Genomic DNA, 16,772 nt, shown 5'->3' with positions numbered 1-16,772 from the left:
TAAATTTGCAATAATAAAGCTCATTATACAACAAATTGTTCAGATATACATTCACGCTGAAACTTTCACTAATACCATTAAACAGAAATCCAAATTTAGCGTTCTGAGAGACATTTTCACTACAGAAAATTAGGTTCTTTTTCCACATGTGTCATCTAAGGAGAATATGCACAGCGGTGCTCTTCTTTTACAAATCTAATTGGAGAACAATGTAATACACAGCCCCACATTTCAGCAAATTTCGTTGCAAAGTGAATAATTTAACAAATAATAAACAATGTGCAGTTTAGTTCAAATTTAATGTCATCGAGATGATGACAAAAGTCTCAAGGTTTTGATCTCGTCTTAACTCTTTTGACGTACCAAGACTACCTTTTTTCTCAAACTCGAATTTATTTACACAATTCCCATTTTATGCAACACAATGTTTTTACATTTTTATTGTCTCTAAATGGGATTACGTAAATAAGTAAATTATACACCAAACAACAGAATTAAACATACCGGTTGTCAGAAAATTGGCAAGAATTAAATTTTAACAAGATTTGTTCTTCATACATTTATTGCTTAAAAATTTGTTCGGAAGTGATCACTGATCAGATACCTACTGGAAATTTTGCGTCTACTTAAACGGTCAAACCTCACCTATGTCATAGTAAATACTCGCTCAAATATTTATTTTGTTGTTATTTTAAGATTAGTCTATTAAAATGACTCATATAAAAAGTTGGTTTACCGCAAGTTCTTTACTATTCCGCTTTTCCAGAACTCCAGAAGTAAAGCGGGAAAGCCCATTTTTTGAGATGAATAACATTTATCACAAGATAATCTTGATAATGTGTTAGACATATCGGCTTACCGTATCGACATTCCATACAAAAAAGAAATACTTAAGTAAACAATGAAGTCAATCAGTCTTGTTTGTCCAGGAACTACTGTAATTTTACTGAATTTTGAACAATCAATTAATTTACAAATTCTGAAAAAATTCACACAATTAGTGGCAAGGAAGTTAATTCGCGAATTAATCTTTTACAGACGATAAATTTTCTCAGCGATACTGTAATGTCAATTAATTTATTTAAATATTTTTATAAAAAATTACTCATAAATGGAAACTGGTTTTGCTTTATTGTTAGCTGTAAAAAATGGATACATTATCTATTAAAATTCACATTATACAAATACGAAGAAAAAATTAAAGCATAAAAGAGATCGCTTTTTTGTTGGTTACCAGAATTATTATTTTTGTAACACAACAATACAACAATGTTTATTATCGAACAGCAATTCAATCAAAAATAGTACACGTTAGAAATGAGGATTTTGAAATTAAACGCAATGTAGTTTGTTTGAATAATGCAGAAAAACGAGATATTGCACGGCTGTCAAAAATGAATTTTTATAAATAATCTCAATATCACACTTATAATGTTCAGTTTTATGTATTCTGTAAGCATTAACCTTTAAAGACATCACATCACTGATCATAATGAAATTCAGATTATGTAATCTGGCAATTTTTTTCATGTGTAAATTTCTATATTATTAGAAATACAGTTCGTACTTTTGACACTCAAAAATTCTTCGAGTACCGAATCTTGTCGATTTTTCTTCTCGAATTACTTTTCCTACCAGTTGCGGGATCTCAAGGATAAACGTCCGGAAACTAATAAATCAAAACTGTGCTCGGGGCACTCGACCAATGAGTACCGAATTTATCGAGGGGAAAAGAGATCTCGGTTTCAGATATGGTAAAAAATGGTCCTTAAAAAGTCCGGTTCAAACTGTGATGGAAGTTGTCCCGACTGACAATCCAATTATTCACTGTTGAATTGCGAAAAAAAAAATTAATCAAAATATGACGACCACACTGTTTATTTTCGTTTTAACTAACGCGCTCCTGCTTGCGGTAACCGCTTAACAATAGCTGACTTACTGCCGACAATTACCATCAATTACATAATGGTAATAACATATTGGAGACCGATCTCGGTAAGATAAAAATCCGCAAAGGAAACAAGCACGCACGAGAGTAGCCAGCACTAATTTCTGTTACGAAAGGAGTTGCACATAAGTGTTGACGTCATTGGAAAGAGATTTCTTCGAGAGTACTCGTCCGAAATTATCAAAATGCGTCGTAGATTATTGTTACGAGGAAAGGTGAAACAGTTTCCCGGATCGGCAGAAATTTTCCGACAGCGCCGAATAAAACATAATCCGGAGGAAACCATACCGCGCGTTTCTGGTTAACCGATTTTCTATTCTCCGGCGATTCCAATGACGTAGATAGGAGAAACAAGTGATTGTGATTTTGAAACACACCCCACTCTCGCTGAGGTACGCGTAAGTATAAAACAATTTTTCCGCAACATTAACCATTTAAACAGATTCCGAAAGCTCGACGCTCAACACCTACCAAGGGGTGGAAACAGTCAGTGAAGATGTGGTTCGGAAAGTTGATGGTTTTGGGTGCTGTGCTCGCCGCCTCCCTCGCCTCCAAGAAGCCCAACATCATCGTGATCGTCGCCGACGACATGGTAAGTGATTTTTTACCGTCACCAATCGATCAGCGTGCTTTGATTTATTGGCATTTGTGGAAAAAACGTCGTCGCAATTTGCATCTGGTGGAGCGGATTCGACAGAAGGTCAAATAAAAATCTGCAGATTAGTAAGAAAGTCCAGGGCTGTCGCGCCCCATCTAATTACTGCACCGGACTCGAATTAGTCATTTCGCTCAACAATGCATTATTTTTTCATATCTTTGCATTCTCTCTGAATAGAACAAGTTCATTTTGTAACCTTGAAAGTACCATAGCCGTGTACAGCTTCAGGATTAATCATTGACATTCAAATCTACATATTCCGACATGTTCCAAAATAAGAGTCAACGAACCGTCGGTGCTCTATTATCTATTTTTCACTGCATTTAAACCAGATCCGTTGTGAAGGTCGTGGAAAAGCCCACACCAATCATCGGTGTCTTACCAGCTCTGGCCGCTTTGCATGCGTACATTAATAAATTCATGAGAGCCCTCGGGCGTCACCATCTCGACAGATATGCAAATTACAGTTTCGAATTGGTAAAATGTGAAAAAAATAAACTCAAGGTTCGCTCTTTCAAGAATCCGATTGTTCTTAATTGGAAGTGATGGATTTCGCAGGGTTTCAACGACGTCGGCTTCCACGGCAGCGACGAGATCCCGACGCCCAACATCGACGCCCTCGCCTACAACGGCGTCATCCTCAACAGCCACTACACCCAAGCGCTGTGCACGCCCTCCAGGTCGGCCTTCCTCACCGGGAAGTACCCCATCCATCTGGGTAAGTCGTCTCAAGTTTAAGGTGAAGACTGGAACCGCTCCGGCCAATATCAAGGTTTCCGGAACCGTTGGGGTTAATCGCGATTATGTAACGCGAAATTCGATTTCTGGAGCTCGCCTCGACAAAGGCACCGCAAAATTTGAACACAATCGATCCGAAGAAAAAAATATCCTTGAGCGATTAAGTAGTGCTCGTAATTAAGAGATTAAACTGCTTTATCATTTTCTATTAATATCGGAACATCTACAAAACCGTTATCGATTGAGTCGATCTTTATTGGTTGCAATTCCGGGAGGACAATCTGTCGCAGCAAGATTACTTAATTAGCGAATTGTCCGGATGATCTGTTAATTGTCGAAAAAACCGGAAACCGAACAGACCAAGGTTGCGGTTGGAAATATTCCGTGTTCCATCCGAAAAGATCACAAATTGATTTTTTTTCGGTCCCGGCCAAAGATTTTCACGGTTGTTAATTCTCTTGCTTTGTCCCGACCAGGAATGCAACATCTCGTTATTCTTGAACCTGAACCGTGGGGATTACCACTGAATGAGACTCTCCTCCCGCAACACCTGAAGAGAAACGGCTACACCACTCACGCGATAGGCAAGTGGCACTTGGGATTTTTCAGAAAGGAGTACACGCCCACGTACAGAGGCTTCGACTCGCATTTCGGCTACTGGCAAGGGCTCCAAGACTATTATCAGCACACGGTTCACGCCACGGTAGGTTATTATAGTTATTTGTATCACAAGGCTAGAAAATGCCATTTTGCAAGTGCGAGCACTTGCAAAACATTTTCTAGCCGTGTAATACACAACATTTTTTCGGCCGACAATTTATTTAAAGCGAAAGATAATCATTTTTGTTAAAAAATTACCAGAGAGGGAATTTATTTTTCTTCCATTGGCAACATAAAGGATTCAAGAAGCGACTGTCACGATAAAAATCAACCAATTCCTCAAATATTCAAAAGCGTCGTCGCCGTTTCTGTTACTCCTATAGTCCAATTTTTACCCTTTTGGGGTGACGTCACGATTTCCTTCCTCGCTTTCTCTTTATTGAAACGACAGAAACAGAAAAAAACAAAAAAAAAAGTCACGTTTATTTATTGATGGTCACTTTGAGGTTATTTTATACTCCTGTCAATTTGACAATTTTTAATTTCTTTCACTCATTACATTGATTACAAACATAACCTCTCGAAGCAATTGTCAACAAATTTGACACATTTATAGTTATTTATGATCAATTCAAATTTGTTTCTGATCGTGGCTCAAACATACGTAAAGTTACTAGATAATGACGTCATCGCAAAAGGGTAAAAATTGGATTATAGTCCTAACCCATCGCTTGATACCCCCCTCGGCCCCTACTGCTATAGGTACACAATGTACAGCTTGCAATAAAGGACACAAATTTTCCCCACATCAATATTTTACACTTAAAAAATTGTACAAAAATTCCGCATGACAGTGACATTTTGTGCTGCCAACCTAAAATCTTTCATTAAAAATTCCTGTGTAGATTTTCTTGCCTGGGCAGGAAAATGCTAGTTTCCAGACGATTTAGACGAATGAAAAATCAGTGTTTCTAGACGAAGGCCGAAAAAACCAATGATCATCGCCACTAAATCAGTTTGCGGTCGTGACGACCGGTTATGTCCCGAAAGAAATAAAGACAGCGGGGGTCGGTATTTCCCAGTCGGACTTTCACGGAACGCGTCCCATTTTTCGTTTTTCCCAGCGGTCAACCTCTGTATGTGTCCCTCTTAATTGCAGTACACGTCTGAGTACGGTTACGACATGCGACGTAACATGACAGTCGACTGGAGTGCCAAAGGCAAATACTCGACGACTCTTTTCACCGAAGAAGCCGTGCGTCTTATCCGCGAGCATAACGTCGACGATCCCATGTTCATGTACTTGGCCCACTTGGCGCCCCACACCGGAAACTCGGAGGACCCGCTGCAGGCACCAGATGAAGAAATCGCCAAATTCGCGCACATCGCGGACCCCGAGAGGAGAATTTACGCGGCAATGGTTTCAATGCTGGACAAGAGCGTGGGCAGCGTGATCACCGCGCTCCGCGACAAGCACATGCTGGAAAACTCCATCATCCTGTTCATGTCAGACAACGGGGCGCAGACCGTGGGGGTACACGCCAACACCGGCTCCAATTATCCGTTCCGAGGGATGAAGAACTCGCCTTGGGAAGGTGCCGTCAGGGGTGTCTCGGCCGTCTGGAGTCCTCTCATCAAGAAGCCCCAGCGCGTCTCCAACGCCCTAATGCACATTTCCGACTGGTTGCCGACTTTCTACTCGGCAGCGGGTCTCAACAAGACCGAGCTTCCCAAGATGGACGGCGTCGACATGTGGCAGTCCATCTCCGAAGGAGTCGACAGTCCAAGAACCGAACTGTTGTACAACATCGACGACGTCTACGACTACGGAGCTCTACGTCAAGGCAACTGGAAGTACCTGTACGGGTCGGTCTCAAAAGGCAAAGCCGACGCTTGGTACGGTTCCTCGGGCAAGAAAAAGGAATATTTCTACGATGACAAGTCGGTACTGTCCTCTCAGGCCGCGTCCGCTCTAGCCGGCGTCATAACGTACGAACAGATCAAAGAGAAGAACGAGAAAGGCATTTCGGATAACTTCACGCGAAAGCTTCTCGACCCCGAAATCATCAAGTCCCTCCGGGGCTCCGCCAAGATCGATTGTCCCCCGATTGACTTCGACAACGTCCACGAGTCGAAAATCTGCAACCCCGTCGAGTCTCCCTGTTTGTTCGATTTGAAAGCGGACCCTTGCGAGCGCATCAACCTAGCCGCCGAGAGACCCATGATCGTGATGAACATGGAACGGGCTTTGACGCGGTACAAGCAGACAGCCTTGCCTATAAGGAACGTGCCGAGAGACCCCAACGCGGATCCCGCCAAGTGGAACAACACCTGGACCAACTGGCAGGACTGCGAGGACGTCATCAAACGGAAGATCTTCCACAACACGCTGTCGCCCCTGGCCATCGGTCTCATCTCAGCCGCGTGCGTCGCTTTCGTGGTTGTCATCGTCGTCCTGGTGACCCTATCGGTGAAAACTTCCGCCTTGAAGAAGAAGGCCGGCAAGTCGTTCTTCGACGAACCGATGGATCAGTGCACCGCCAAGATGGCGCCCAAAGCGCAGATCTTCGAAGATCGAGAGCTGCAGGCTAGAGACAGTATTAGGAACGCCTTCAGGACCGTAGAATGAGCGAAACGAGCCAGCTTTTGTAGCAAAAGCCGGATTTGTTTCTGTTGTGATGTAAGCCAGTTTCGGATGTTTCTCATAGAAATGTCTTCAAACTGACTTTAGCAATTAAGTTAATGTACATAATTTATTCTATTTTAAGTGTGTTGTTGTCAATAAACTATTTTTAAATAATTTGGGAGTTTTTTTCCGAATGTCATTTTTGTAGGTCACAAATTTTTTCCGAATGTCATTTTTGTAGGTCACAAACGTCAGTATTTTGACAGCTGTCAAACGATTCCGGTTACGCCCCCGTAATGGGTCTTATTATTGAAAACAAACCCTTCTAGTCGATTTTTTTGAATAAAACAATGTCGGAAAGTGGCGGAATCAAGTACATAACGGAATGCAGCAGGATTTGCCGTACTTGTTTGGCGGAAAAAAACAAAGAAGATCTGTGTTCTCTCTTTGAAAACTCTCTGGACCTGATCCTTTTAAACTTGACCGAAATTAGCGTAAGCCTCTCAATTAGGTACGGTGATCATCATCAACATCTTATTTGTAGGTTAGGAGAGACGACGGCTTGCCAGGATTCATCTGCAATGACTGCATCTTCACTCTAAACTTATTTGTCACATTTAAGGAGCAATGCCAAAAGTCAGATGCACAACTCAGAAGGGCTTTATATTCGACCCCGGAAATTTACGGCGAGTACAAGACCGTGACCGTGTTGGGCGACAATATTTCCACGATAATCGAATTGAAAAATGAATTATCTGACGCGTTGCTTACTCGCGACAATGGTAAAATTGTCACAGTCAACATCAAAGAACCAGATTTGGGCGAGCATAATGGAAATGGTGATAAAATTGAAAATTGCGATAATTCCCCGCAAATCGACCCCAATGACGCAATGACGGATGTACCGCTAAAATGCGACGAATGTAATCGAACTTTCAAGCTAGAAGGGGCGTTGAGAACTCACTTAATTAAACACGGGAAGAAATTAAACCTGAAATGTGAAGTTTGCGGAAAAGAATTCACCCGTAAGCAACATAACCTCATTTTTCATGTAAACATAAAACATAACTTTATGTAAACATAACATGAGTTGAAAATGATGTTATATATTATTTTAAGTCGCGTTCTATTACAGTAATGACCCAGTTCAAGTGCCACGTCCGCACCCACTCCAATTACAAGCCTTTTTCTTGCACAAAGTGTGATAAATCATTTTCTTTAACCTCAAGCCTGACAAAACACATGCGAACGCACGGAGGCGAAAGAAAACATTTATGTATCACTTGCGGTAAGAGATTCTACGAGCCGGGACAACTGAACGTGAGTATTTTTTTGTTGCTCAGCCGAATCTTCATTTTCAATGACTCAAGGTTCATATGAGGACCCACACCGGTGAAAAACCCGTCGTGTGTAACAAATGCGGGAAACGCTTCTCAGACCCTCACGGACTGATCGCTCACAATAAGATCCACACGGGAGAGAGAAAATACGAATGTAACGTATGCGGCAAGAAATTTGCCCATTCTTTTGTTCTCACGGCGCATAAAAGGGTGCACACCGGAGAGAAACCCTACGCTTGTACCATGTGCAAAGCCGCGTTCGCCACTTCTTCATATTTGACCATTCACAGGAGGACGCACACGCAAGAGCGACCTTACAAGTGCGACTCTTGCACCAAAGCGTTCATCAGTAAATGCGCGCTCGTGGCTCACATAAGAACACACACAGGAGAGAAAAAATTCCAGTGCGCTATTTGCGGCAAGCGCACTGGAAGAGCTGCCGACTTGCAGATTCACATGAGGTCGCACACAGGTTTTTGCTTGTTTTTACATACATTTTTTGTTTTGTTATGAATGTTGGATTCCAGGTGAAAAACCGTACAGTTGTAATTTGTGTTCAAAGCGGTATCACACGTCGAGCAATTTGGCCGCGCATAAACGTACTCATTTGGGCGTAAAGGACCAGTTCTGTTCAGTTTGTAATAAAGCTTTTGGCGATTTGAGGACGTTGAAGTGTCACATGAGGATACACACGGGGGAAAGACCCTACGTTTGTGGGGTTTGCGGCAATAGTTACACGCAGTCGGGGCAGTTGGCGGCCCACAGAAGGATTCACGAGGTGTTTGTTGATGTCAGTACTACGACTTGAATTTGGTTTTAGCAGAAGTCGCAAAGGGGCGAATTTTCGACGGAAACTTGTACATCCGCAGAATGAGATCCAGAGAAGATGGGACAGTTACTGAAAGCGTAACGTCTGTGCATGATTCCAATTTTTTATTGTACGCAATTGTGACATCCAGATGTAAAATAAATAATAATCCATCAGTACAATTACAAGTTTTTTTATTTCAAACAAAGCGTTTAGACTTATCGTAAAATATTTACAGGTAAATCCCACCGAAATCTCAAATAAGTAATGGACACTTGTCATTTGAATTTGCGCAGGTTGGCCAACATTATTATGATCGTCGTGATAAAAAATGAAATGTATGACAGTTAGAGAATGATTTGACAAAAACAATTAAGTTTTTGGATTATCAGTTGTACAATGCACAGGTACAATGGGTATTTACTAATTTGAAGGAAATATAATTACTTAAATTAAATCAAATGGGCGCCACCTAGCGGACGCGCGGAAGCTATCTTGAATTCTTGATCAACTCAACTCAGTACTGTCACTGTGACATAAAATTGTAACCTCAAAAAAATACAACATTTTCAAATTAAAAATGTCAATGAAAAGTAAAGAAGTTTTGAAGGACGACGTCGTGCAAGCAGTGGTGATTGCCGACACGTTCGGCGACGAATTTTTACCGATTTCGTCGGACATTCCTCTGGTGCGTTATAAATAAAGGATGATGCAATATTGTAACTTGTCACACCTTTCAGTCTCTCTTGCCCTTGGTTAACAAACCCCTGATTGATTACACGCTCGAATTCCTCTCTTTAGGTGGAATAGAAGAAACCTTCTTGTTTTGCTGTTCCCATGTTGATGCCATAAGAGCCCACATAAAGTAGACCACTTTACCTTGCGTTGACCTCAATGACACCTTATTATTCCAGTCAAAGCATCAAGGATGGATCTTTTTGGAATCTCACCATGAAGGTCACTATTATAGTGTCAGAAAGTTGCCATTCATTTGGAGATTGTCTCAGAGATCTAGACAGGAAGGGTATTCTTCGTGGAAATTTTGTTTTGTTAGAACCAGGGACTGTATCAAATATCAAGTTGTTGCCAGTTATCAAAAAACACAAGTAATTGCGTAACCAGAAGTTAAAAAAAAAAATAATTTGATTTATTTAAGTGAGGTTACAAATAAGGATAAGGGGGCTGCCATGACGTTAGTGTTTCAAGAGGCGGGAATAGGTCAGATGGGTCGCGATCCCACCGAGGAAGTCGTCGTCGCGGTCAACAATAACAGGCGGGTTTTGTTCCACAGAAAATTGGGTCAGTCTAGAGAGAGAAAAATTGAATTTCCTTTAGTGAGTCTCGCTCGCGCTTTTTACGGAGGTTTTTGAGACGATTGCGTAATTTTCAGGAAATTTTTTTGGATAATTCGTGCGTTTCGTTACGGCACAATCTCAAGGACACTCACATCGCTATTTGTTCGCCGTCGGTTTTGCCTCTTTTCTCAGATAATTTTGATTTTCAAACGAAAGACGATTTTGTTAGGGGTTTATTGATAAACGAAGAAATTCTTGGCAGCACTGTTTATTGTCACATCGTGAAAGGTAACAATTACGGCAGTGCCACCACCAGTTGGCGGATGTACCAGTCAATAAGGTGATACTCACGTCGACGGATTTTGAAAAGTTTTCATTAAACATTTTACAGTCGAGAATTGCAATGTAAATGGATTTACCCTTTGCAACCTCCAACCACGAAAAATCACATTTTAAAGAAGGGAGTCGTAACGGGGGAGGGTGTTTCGATAAAGGACCAAAAGAAAATTGCGAATAGTATTATAGGGGATAATGTTAAGATAGGTGAAAACGTACAAATTACTGAGAGTTTCGTATTTGCCAACACGTCAATTGACGATAACGTTGTTATCACTCACAGTATAGTAGGACCTAACTGCCAAATTAAATCGAAAAGTAAAATCACTCTAGGTAGTATAATTGGTAAGGGAGTGGTCGTTGAGAAGGAGGGATTTATCGAAAATAGCCTTGTCCAAGCAACGGAACCGGAAGATTGTAAGTTTGTGAACGACTAAAAACTGACATGTTTTCGATTATTTTTTCCCAAGGCGACGATAAAGACAAGCTCGGTAAAAAAGCGTTCAGGTTGAAACTTGAAGGGGACGATGACGACGATGTAGCCACGATTTTAACGAGAAAATTTTCAAGGTTACGCATCGACGACAGTCAAGAACAAGAAGAATCCGACGATGATGCGTTCACGGACAGCGAAGACGAAGAGTTGTCACACACTCAATCTCCTCCTCCTGACGATACTAAGCGTAAGTAGTGCACTCTACGAAATGTCTTCACGTGTGCTTTCAACTCCACTAACGCGACCGTCTTCTAGTGTTCTTTACTGAAGTAATAGACAGCTTGACACGAGGTTTTGAAGATGAATTACGCTGCGAACATCTAATTCTAGAGATAAACTCTTCGCGTTACGCATATAACGTCACAGTGAAAGAGGTAATTTATTTTCAAAAACTCCCCGGGTGGCGCTGGGGTCGAGCTGTCGCTGCCTAACTGATAATGTTTTTAGGTGAATTTCAACGTAATAAAAGCTATTTTGCATATGTCGTTGAGGTTCTCTTCTGGACCTCAGTTTTTGCCTCATTTTGCTCGCTTGCTCTCATACTTTGCTCCGATCCTGAAGAACTACCTACGTAACGAAGGCGCCATGTTGGACACCTTGCAAGCCCTAGAGGTGACACTTCAAGGTCATCGTTTTTCTACCCTAATTATGCGATCAATTACAGGACGTGGCGATCTCTAACGAGGACGTTAACGAGAAATGGGTGAAGTTCGCGTTGCAGTGGTTTTACGACAAGGATTACGTCACGGAGGATGTAATTTTAGAATGGGCGAAAAGTTTGGACGATAAATGTCGATTTTACGCTCAAGTGAGCCCTTTCATCAAGTGGCTGGAGGAGGCGGAGGAAGCTTCTTCATCGGATTGAGCTTGATTTAATGTCGAAACATAAAAATAAAGATTTTGTAATTTTTGTGGCGTAATTTAATCTGTCCTTGAACTCGCGTCGTGTTTTGACGGCAGTGCTGCCACCATGACGGCGACAAAACAAATCACGAAATTGTCAAGTCAAGCTATTAGAAGACAACATGGCCGAAAATGAGGCGAAATCCGGCGGTTTCCTAACAAATATAGTGCTGGAGATCGTGCAAAGTCCGTTGAACATTGCCCTAGTGTGTCTGATCGGTGTTTTAGTGTATAAAATTGTGAAAAGTCGCCAGGACGTGCCTATTTCCAGACCGCCAGAACCCACACTCCCCAAACTCAAAAAAAGAGACTTTACTGTTGAAGAACTGAAAAAGTACGACGGCACACAGGAAGACGGGAGGGTCCTGGTGGCCGTCAACGGCACCGTGTACGATGTTACCAGAGGCAAGCACTTTTATGGACCTGGTAAGGATGACAAGAGTAGCCATCATGATGATGTCATGAGTTTTTATTTAAGGGGGGCCGTACGCGGCTTTCGGCGGCCGGGACGCCTCCAGGGGACTGGCCACGTTCTCCGTGTCGGCGAAAACCGACGAGTACGACGATCTGAGCGATTTGAATACCATGGAAATGGACTCGGTCAGAGAATGGGAAGCACAGTTCAAAGGTAACCACACCTAGGTCACCGCGCTATTACATAAACGCGAAGAGCTGTCGATTTAAATAAACGCGACTGATTGCAGAAAAATACGATGTGGTCGGCAAACTGCTGAAACCCGGCGAGCAGGCGACCAGCTACTCTGACGACGAGGAGGAGGAGACACCCTCGGCCGCCGGCGATAAAAGTAAAGATGATTAAACGAGTTAAGGCTGAAAGACTTTGTGCTCTTCTAATTGTGTAAAAAAAAGTACCTTAATTTTATATGATCTTGTTGGCTTTTTTAAAATATTTTAAGAATGGTTTGTATATTAGCGTGTAATTTGTACTGCATTTTTCCGGTAATTGTTACTTATCATGAATGTGCGCTTTCGGGAAATTTTTATTGTAACGCTAGAAATTCATAATTAAGTGATAACAACTTCTAAATTCCACTATTTGCATTTGTAATATTTAAGTATCTTCCATTGTTTCTTTTATTTAGTTTGTTAATTCTCCGCCGAGGAGATACATATATAGTTTCCCCCCAGATGTAAATTGCAATATTGTAATCACAGTGCAACACGACGTATAATTACGATTATCATATATATATTTTTTTGTGTTGGGTAATTTTAAGGTAAAATATCTTAAGGGGGTTCAGTTTTATCAGGAAACGTCACGCGTCGCGAGTCTTTATCAGTCTTAACATCAGTACTTAGTCAGAGTAATCGGGGGCCGTACTTATGCCCCAACTCGGTACTTGAAATGTGTGACGTTTGCTAAACTTTGTTGTTAGTTCAGTTCTTGTTTTTATTTGTTCAGATGCGACCAGCTAACAGTGGTGTATATGTATATACTTGTACTGCAAGGAGATTTTGAAAAGTTATACATGTTAATGCCTATTATATGTAAACCAAAATGAAATATCTCTTTTAGTGGCTATTTTTATTTAACCATTGTAGCTCGCCGAGTTGTAACTGGCGAGTTCTGCTTCGTACAGAACGGTGTTTATCCTGTGTTTCGCGATACACCTGGTGCGATCGTCTGGTAGTCTTCTGAAGACGAGAGCGACCAGTTCGCCGAAAATCGCCCATTCGTCCCTCTCCCCCAACACTTTTGCCATCCCACCGTCCTTTTGCGTCACCTCGTTCTCGCCATTCAAGTCTGCTTCACAAAACTCGTCGTTGACGTACGAAGCCGGCCCCGACTCCGTCGTGTGGTCATCCTGAGCGTCCACAAACGGCATCACCTCCGCCGGTGCACTCTCTTCTTCGTCCTTCTCCTGCAAACAAAATTTTCAGTCACCCATCGTCGCCTTTCCGCCGCTCGTACTTCTTTGATCGCCTCGGCGCCGTTCTTCGCCCTCTTCGCGAGCTTGCTCAAAAAGGCGAAACCCTTGAATCCGTACCATGTGACACGATGCGACATTCCCGCCTTCCTCATCCGAACCGCCTTCAGTCTCTCTCGGCGGTACTGCGAATTCAAGATCTTCATCTTCCGCTCGACTTCGAGCTTGCCACATTTGAAGATATCCGCCAGCTCGAGCCACATCTCGTGTTTCTTGCACCTGTTCTTGTAGTCTTCGCAAGTGGTGTCCCACAATGCGGGACGACGGCCGTACTCGTCGATTAACTGGAGGACCTCGCCGCAGGTCCATTCGGGGCCTTTCACGTCCATGATGACGAAGTGCAGCACGGGGGATTATCGAACCGGGCCCCGAACTTGGGGTTTTTCATGTTGGCGACGAGCACGCGTACATGTTGCCAACTTAAGGCGAACACGGACCGCGAACATCGAACCGGGAGCAACCTGCAACATTTGTTGCGTCCACTGCTGTGATTTAACGCCGACAAAGAATGCAAAAAGAGATTAAAGGTTTGTTACGAGGATGATGTTGTTTTATTTATGGAGAAAATTAACTGGAGGATTGTTTGAATGTGTAAACATTCCTCAGACAATTAATACTCACGTAAGAAGAAAGTCTGCTATGATTGAGCTGAGATCTAGAATATCTGCACACGATTGTGACCCAGGAATTTCGTCTAGGATTATCTTCCATTAACCAGAATGAAATTGGTCAACGGTGGTTTTTAAGATTGTTGCAAAAAAAAACGGATGAACTTTTCTACCATTCGGCTCCTTGGAAGTTAAATTAAAACACTCAATGAGTTAAATTTCGTCTCTATCTCAATTTACGACCAAGACCAAGACCCAGAAATTGAAAGCGAGACTCACCATAAAATTTAAAACTCAGTAACTGGGTTTTTTTGTTCGACACTGTCAGAAATTGAGAAATTTTGAGTAAATGTCACAACTTGTCAAAACGAAACGTCAAACTATAATTTGAAAGATTTTAAGCGATTTAGAGCCTCTAAGGAGCCCGTCGAACAAAAAAACCTTGTATTCAACTCGTGCTTGTGTAAATTGGGCCTTTTTTGGCAGTCGCGGGCCTCCACTCATGCCAAAAAAAACCCAATTTACACACGAACTCGTTAAATAAACTAAAGGCCGACGAGTGCAAAAAAAAGTCCAATTTACACAAGAACGAGTTGAATACAACGTTTTTTGTTCGACGAGACACTTGAAGGCTTAAAATCGCTTAAAATCTTTAAAATTAGCTTGACGTTTCGTCTTGACAAGTTGTCACATTTATGGAAATCCGTTCACACAGGAGAAAATTCTCAGATTCTGACAGTGTCGAACAAAAAACAAAATGAATCTAATGATGGCAGATTCATTACTTTAAAACTAATAATAATAATTCCTTCATAAGCAACGTAAAAATTCGAAAAACTCCAGTTTCTTCAAATATAAAACAAATCAAACAGAAAGTCTTCAAATAAATAAGACATGATAAGATAATCTCAAGAAAAAAATACTTCAGTCGATCTATGGCCGTTTCAGGAGTATTCTGGTGATAAAGACTTCCAAAAACAGTTTTGCATTTCTTAGAAAATTATATGTCGAGATTAAATTAATACGAACTACATAGTTCGGAAGATACCTCTTTTAAAGGGGAATCCAACGGTGCCTAAATCGTAGTCATAGGTGCCATATTTTTACGAGCCTCGAGCAAGAAATTGGCTTTCACTAGAGCTTGGATGTTTGCCCAAAAAAATTCATTGCCAGGGTCAGACTGATATAAATCGATTCAGAAGAAACGTTTTGTAAAGAGGAATCGATGAACACCAAAATCATAACTCTAGCTGGCAAATTAGGGAAGGTTTGTACATGTAACAAGTTAGTAAAAAACCGACGGGTTTCATAAAGGTTTTTAGATTTTTGCCAAAAATGTTCATCTCTTGAATTCGATTGAAATAAATGTTATACAAGTAGTAACAACTTTTTCTCTTTGTGCCTCCATTGTGTTAGTCACGCATAAGAAATTAAAAGAAAATTTAAAGGTCGCCAATATTAGACTCAATCCTAACTAGTTTTAAGTACATATTTTTTTTTATTAAAACGAGACAAATGCAGTGGTATAGACTTATAATAAGCGAAATCCACGACAAAAAGAACAAATTTGGACAGTTGGAAAAATAATCAACTTCCAGGGATTAAGTAAGACAAGACCGAAGTTCTTCAAAGAAATAATATCTGACGAGACGATCTCAGATAGTAATTTTTTTTGAAAAGATAAAAGAACTTCTCTGCATAAATCAAAATGGAATAATTAATATCTATCCACATACCTACTTATCAAAAGAAAAAAAAATCACAGGGAAAGAACAAAAAAATCCAGATTAAGGATTTGAAGTCTTTAGTTTTGGTGAAAGGACAATTATAATGAAAGAAACGAATCTATTAGTTTCACAAAAAGTACGGAAGAACATTTGGAATGATTTTTTTTTGTATCGAATCACTTTTTTGCCAGACTTGACTCTTTTAAATAAAAACATAAATATGTGAGATATAAAGTGGATAGATAAAATAAACTAATACTTCTGGGAGGTCACCACTCCATATCCGCAGTTGGAGTAGATAATGATGCTTTTATAAGTAGGTTATAATATTTTAAGATAAAATCTTCCAATCCCAAATCAGTACCTAATCGGCGATTGATATTGACAGATAAAGATTCTCTGAAAAAAAATTTTTTTTGGACTCGCATGTTGAAAAAAAAAAGGTAGCAAAACGCGGTTGGTTATTTTTAATTTGTGACATAATGCGGTGTCGTGGCCGATATCTGTTGTAAAATAGAGAAACAGCTTTGGGCCCAATGAAGTCTTCAATTGTAACATTTCCTCGATTATTGGGCCGATGGTCGGGCATCAGGATGACCCTGAGCGCCGTTTCTTTGTTATGCGGTGTCAAAGACACTCGGGGTGTCGGCGTCCCGCGACCGTCGACGCTGGCCGCCCCCCATCATCGCCGTCGACCACATCCACTTGCTCAGCAGCGCTGGTGCAATATTTGTAATCGT

At 41.2% G+C, this 16,772-nt stretch overlaps 5 protein-coding genes across 7 annotated transcripts; 4 read left to right on the top strand and 1 right to left on the bottom strand.

Annotated features, from left to right (window-relative positions):
• The first annotated feature begins 2,197 nt into the window (after positions 1 to 2,197).
• On the top strand, positions 2,198 to 6,744 carry LOC138132563 (arylsulfatase B-like). Its single transcript, XM_069050116.1, has 5 exons — positions 2,198 to 2,340; positions 2,391 to 2,540; positions 3,165 to 3,324; positions 3,821 to 4,047; positions 5,104 to 6,744. The coding sequence occupies exons 2-5, from the start codon at positions 2,445 to 2,447 to the stop codon at positions 6,571 to 6,573; spliced, it is 1,953 nt and encodes a 650-aa protein (XP_068906217.1). The 5' UTR covers positions 2,198 to 2,340; positions 2,391 to 2,444; the 3' UTR covers positions 6,574 to 6,744.
• Positions 6,745 to 6,819: 75 nt separating this feature from the next.
• LOC138132564 (zinc finger protein ZFP2-like) lies at positions 6,820 to 8,897 on the top strand. Its single transcript, XM_069050117.1, has 5 exons — positions 6,820 to 7,064; positions 7,115 to 7,595; positions 7,706 to 7,890; positions 7,941 to 8,382; positions 8,438 to 8,897. The coding sequence occupies exons 1-5, from the start codon at positions 6,921 to 6,923 to the stop codon at positions 8,716 to 8,718; spliced, it is 1,533 nt and encodes a 510-aa protein (XP_068906218.1). The 5' UTR covers positions 6,820 to 6,920; the 3' UTR covers positions 8,719 to 8,897.
• Positions 8,898 to 9,220: 323 nt separating this feature from the next.
• eIF2Bepsilon (eukaryotic translation initiation factor 2B subunit epsilon) lies at positions 9,221 to 11,755 on the top strand. 2 transcript variants are annotated; one of them, XM_069050111.1, is made up of 10 exons: positions 9,222 to 9,406; positions 9,459 to 9,583; positions 9,633 to 9,824; positions 9,875 to 10,052; positions 10,109 to 10,353; positions 10,405 to 10,766; positions 10,820 to 11,032; positions 11,101 to 11,219; positions 11,293 to 11,457; positions 11,510 to 11,755. In XM_069050111.1, the coding sequence occupies exons 1-10, from the start codon at positions 9,299 to 9,301 to the stop codon at positions 11,708 to 11,710; spliced, it is 1,908 nt and encodes a 635-aa protein (XP_068906212.1). In that variant the 5' UTR covers positions 9,222 to 9,298; the 3' UTR covers positions 11,711 to 11,755. The 2 variants fall into 2 exon arrangements, with proteins under 2 accessions (XP_068906213.1, XP_068906212.1); XM_069050112.1 differs by lacking the exon at positions 11,101 to 11,219 and having other exon boundaries at positions 9,221 to 9,406; positions 11,510 to 11,649.
• A 62-nt stretch (positions 11,756 to 11,817) lies between these two features.
• Positions 11,818 to 13,284, top strand: LOC138132562 (membrane-associated progesterone receptor component 1-like). The gene is made up of 3 exons (XM_069050115.1): positions 11,818 to 12,174; positions 12,227 to 12,376; positions 12,453 to 13,284. The coding sequence occupies exons 1-3, from the start codon at positions 11,871 to 11,873 to the stop codon at positions 12,566 to 12,568; spliced, it is 570 nt and encodes a 189-aa protein (XP_068906216.1). The 5' UTR covers positions 11,818 to 11,870; the 3' UTR covers positions 12,569 to 13,284.
• LOC138132561 (uncharacterized) lies at positions 12,990 to 14,704 on the bottom strand. Of its 2 annotated transcripts, XM_069050114.1 has the most exons (4): positions 14,585 to 14,704; positions 14,319 to 14,488; positions 13,682 to 14,158; positions 12,990 to 13,631 (listed from the first exon to the last, which is right to left on the bottom strand). In XM_069050114.1, the coding sequence occupies exons 3-4, from the start codon at positions 14,024 to 14,026 to the stop codon at positions 13,299 to 13,301; spliced, it is 678 nt and encodes a 225-aa protein (XP_068906215.1). In that variant the 5' UTR covers positions 14,027 to 14,158; positions 14,319 to 14,488; positions 14,585 to 14,704; the 3' UTR covers positions 12,990 to 13,298. The 2 variants fall into 2 exon arrangements, with proteins under 2 accessions (XP_068906215.1, XP_068906214.1); XM_069050113.1 differs by having other exon boundaries at positions 14,319 to 14,635.
• Positions 14,705 to 16,772: the final 2,068 nt, after the last annotated feature.

The sequence above is a fragment of the Tenebrio molitor genome, chromosome 6, assembly GCF_963966145.1.
Source record: "Tenebrio molitor chromosome 6, icTenMoli1.1, whole genome shotgun sequence".
Classification (NCBI taxonomy): Eukaryota; Metazoa; Arthropoda; class Insecta; order Coleoptera; family Tenebrionidae; genus Tenebrio; species Tenebrio molitor.
The sequence above is the reverse complement of the archived record's forward strand: the minus strand, read 5'-3'. Positions and strand labels throughout refer to the sequence as shown.

Excerpts from the sequence above, each read along its gene's own strand:
- LOC138132563 (XM_069050116.1), top strand. The coding sequence starts at position 2,445 with ATGTGGTTCGGAAAGTTGATGGTTTTGGGTGCTGTGCTCGCCGCCTCC. Across the intron at positions 3,325-3,820 it reads GAAGTACCCCATCCATCTGG|GAATGCAACATCTCGTTATT; the intron begins GTAAGTCGTCTC and ends TGTCCCGACCAG. Across the intron at positions 4,048-5,103 it reads AGCACACGGTTCACGCCACG|TACACGTCTGAGTACGGTTA; the intron begins GTAGGTTATTAT and ends TCTTAATTGCAG.
- LOC138132564 (XM_069050117.1), top strand. The coding sequence starts at position 6,921 with ATGTCGGAAAGTGGCGGAATCAAGTACATAACGGAATGCAGCAGGATT. Across the intron at positions 7,596-7,705 it reads TTGCGGAAAAGAATTCACCC|TAATGACCCAGTTCAAGTGC; the intron begins GTAAGCAACATA and ends GTTCTATTACAG. Across the intron at positions 7,891-7,940 it reads ACGAGCCGGGACAACTGAAC|GTTCATATGAGGACCCACAC; the intron begins GTGAGTATTTTT and ends CAATGACTCAAG.
- eIF2Bepsilon (XM_069050111.1), top strand. The coding sequence starts at position 9,299 with ATGTCAATGAAAAGTAAAGAAGTTTTGAAGGACGACGTCGTGCAAGCA. Across the intron at positions 10,767-10,819 it reads AGCAACGGAACCGGAAGATT|GCGACGATAAAGACAAGCTC; the intron begins GTAAGTTTGTGA and ends TTTTTTCCCAAG. Across the intron at positions 11,220-11,292 it reads ATAACGTCACAGTGAAAGAG|GTGAATTTCAACGTAATAAA; the intron begins GTAATTTATTTT and ends TAATGTTTTTAG.
- LOC138132562 (XM_069050115.1), top strand. The coding sequence starts at position 11,871 with ATGGCCGAAAATGAGGCGAAATCCGGCGGTTTCCTAACAAATATAGTG. Across the intron at positions 12,175-12,226 it reads CAAGCACTTTTATGGACCTG|GGGGGCCGTACGCGGCTTTC; the intron begins GTAAGGATGACA and ends TTTTTATTTAAG. Across the intron at positions 12,377-12,452 it reads ATGGGAAGCACAGTTCAAAG|AAAAATACGATGTGGTCGGC; the intron begins GTAACCACACCT and ends GACTGATTGCAG.
- LOC138132561 (XM_069050114.1), bottom strand. The coding sequence starts at position 14,026 with ATGGACGTGAAAGGCCCCGAATGGACCTGCGGCGAGGTCCTCCAGTTA. Across the intron at positions 13,632-13,681 it reads GCGCCGAGGCGATCAAAGAA|GAGAAGGACGAAGAAGAGAG; the intron begins GTACGAGCGGCG and ends TTTTGTTTGCAG.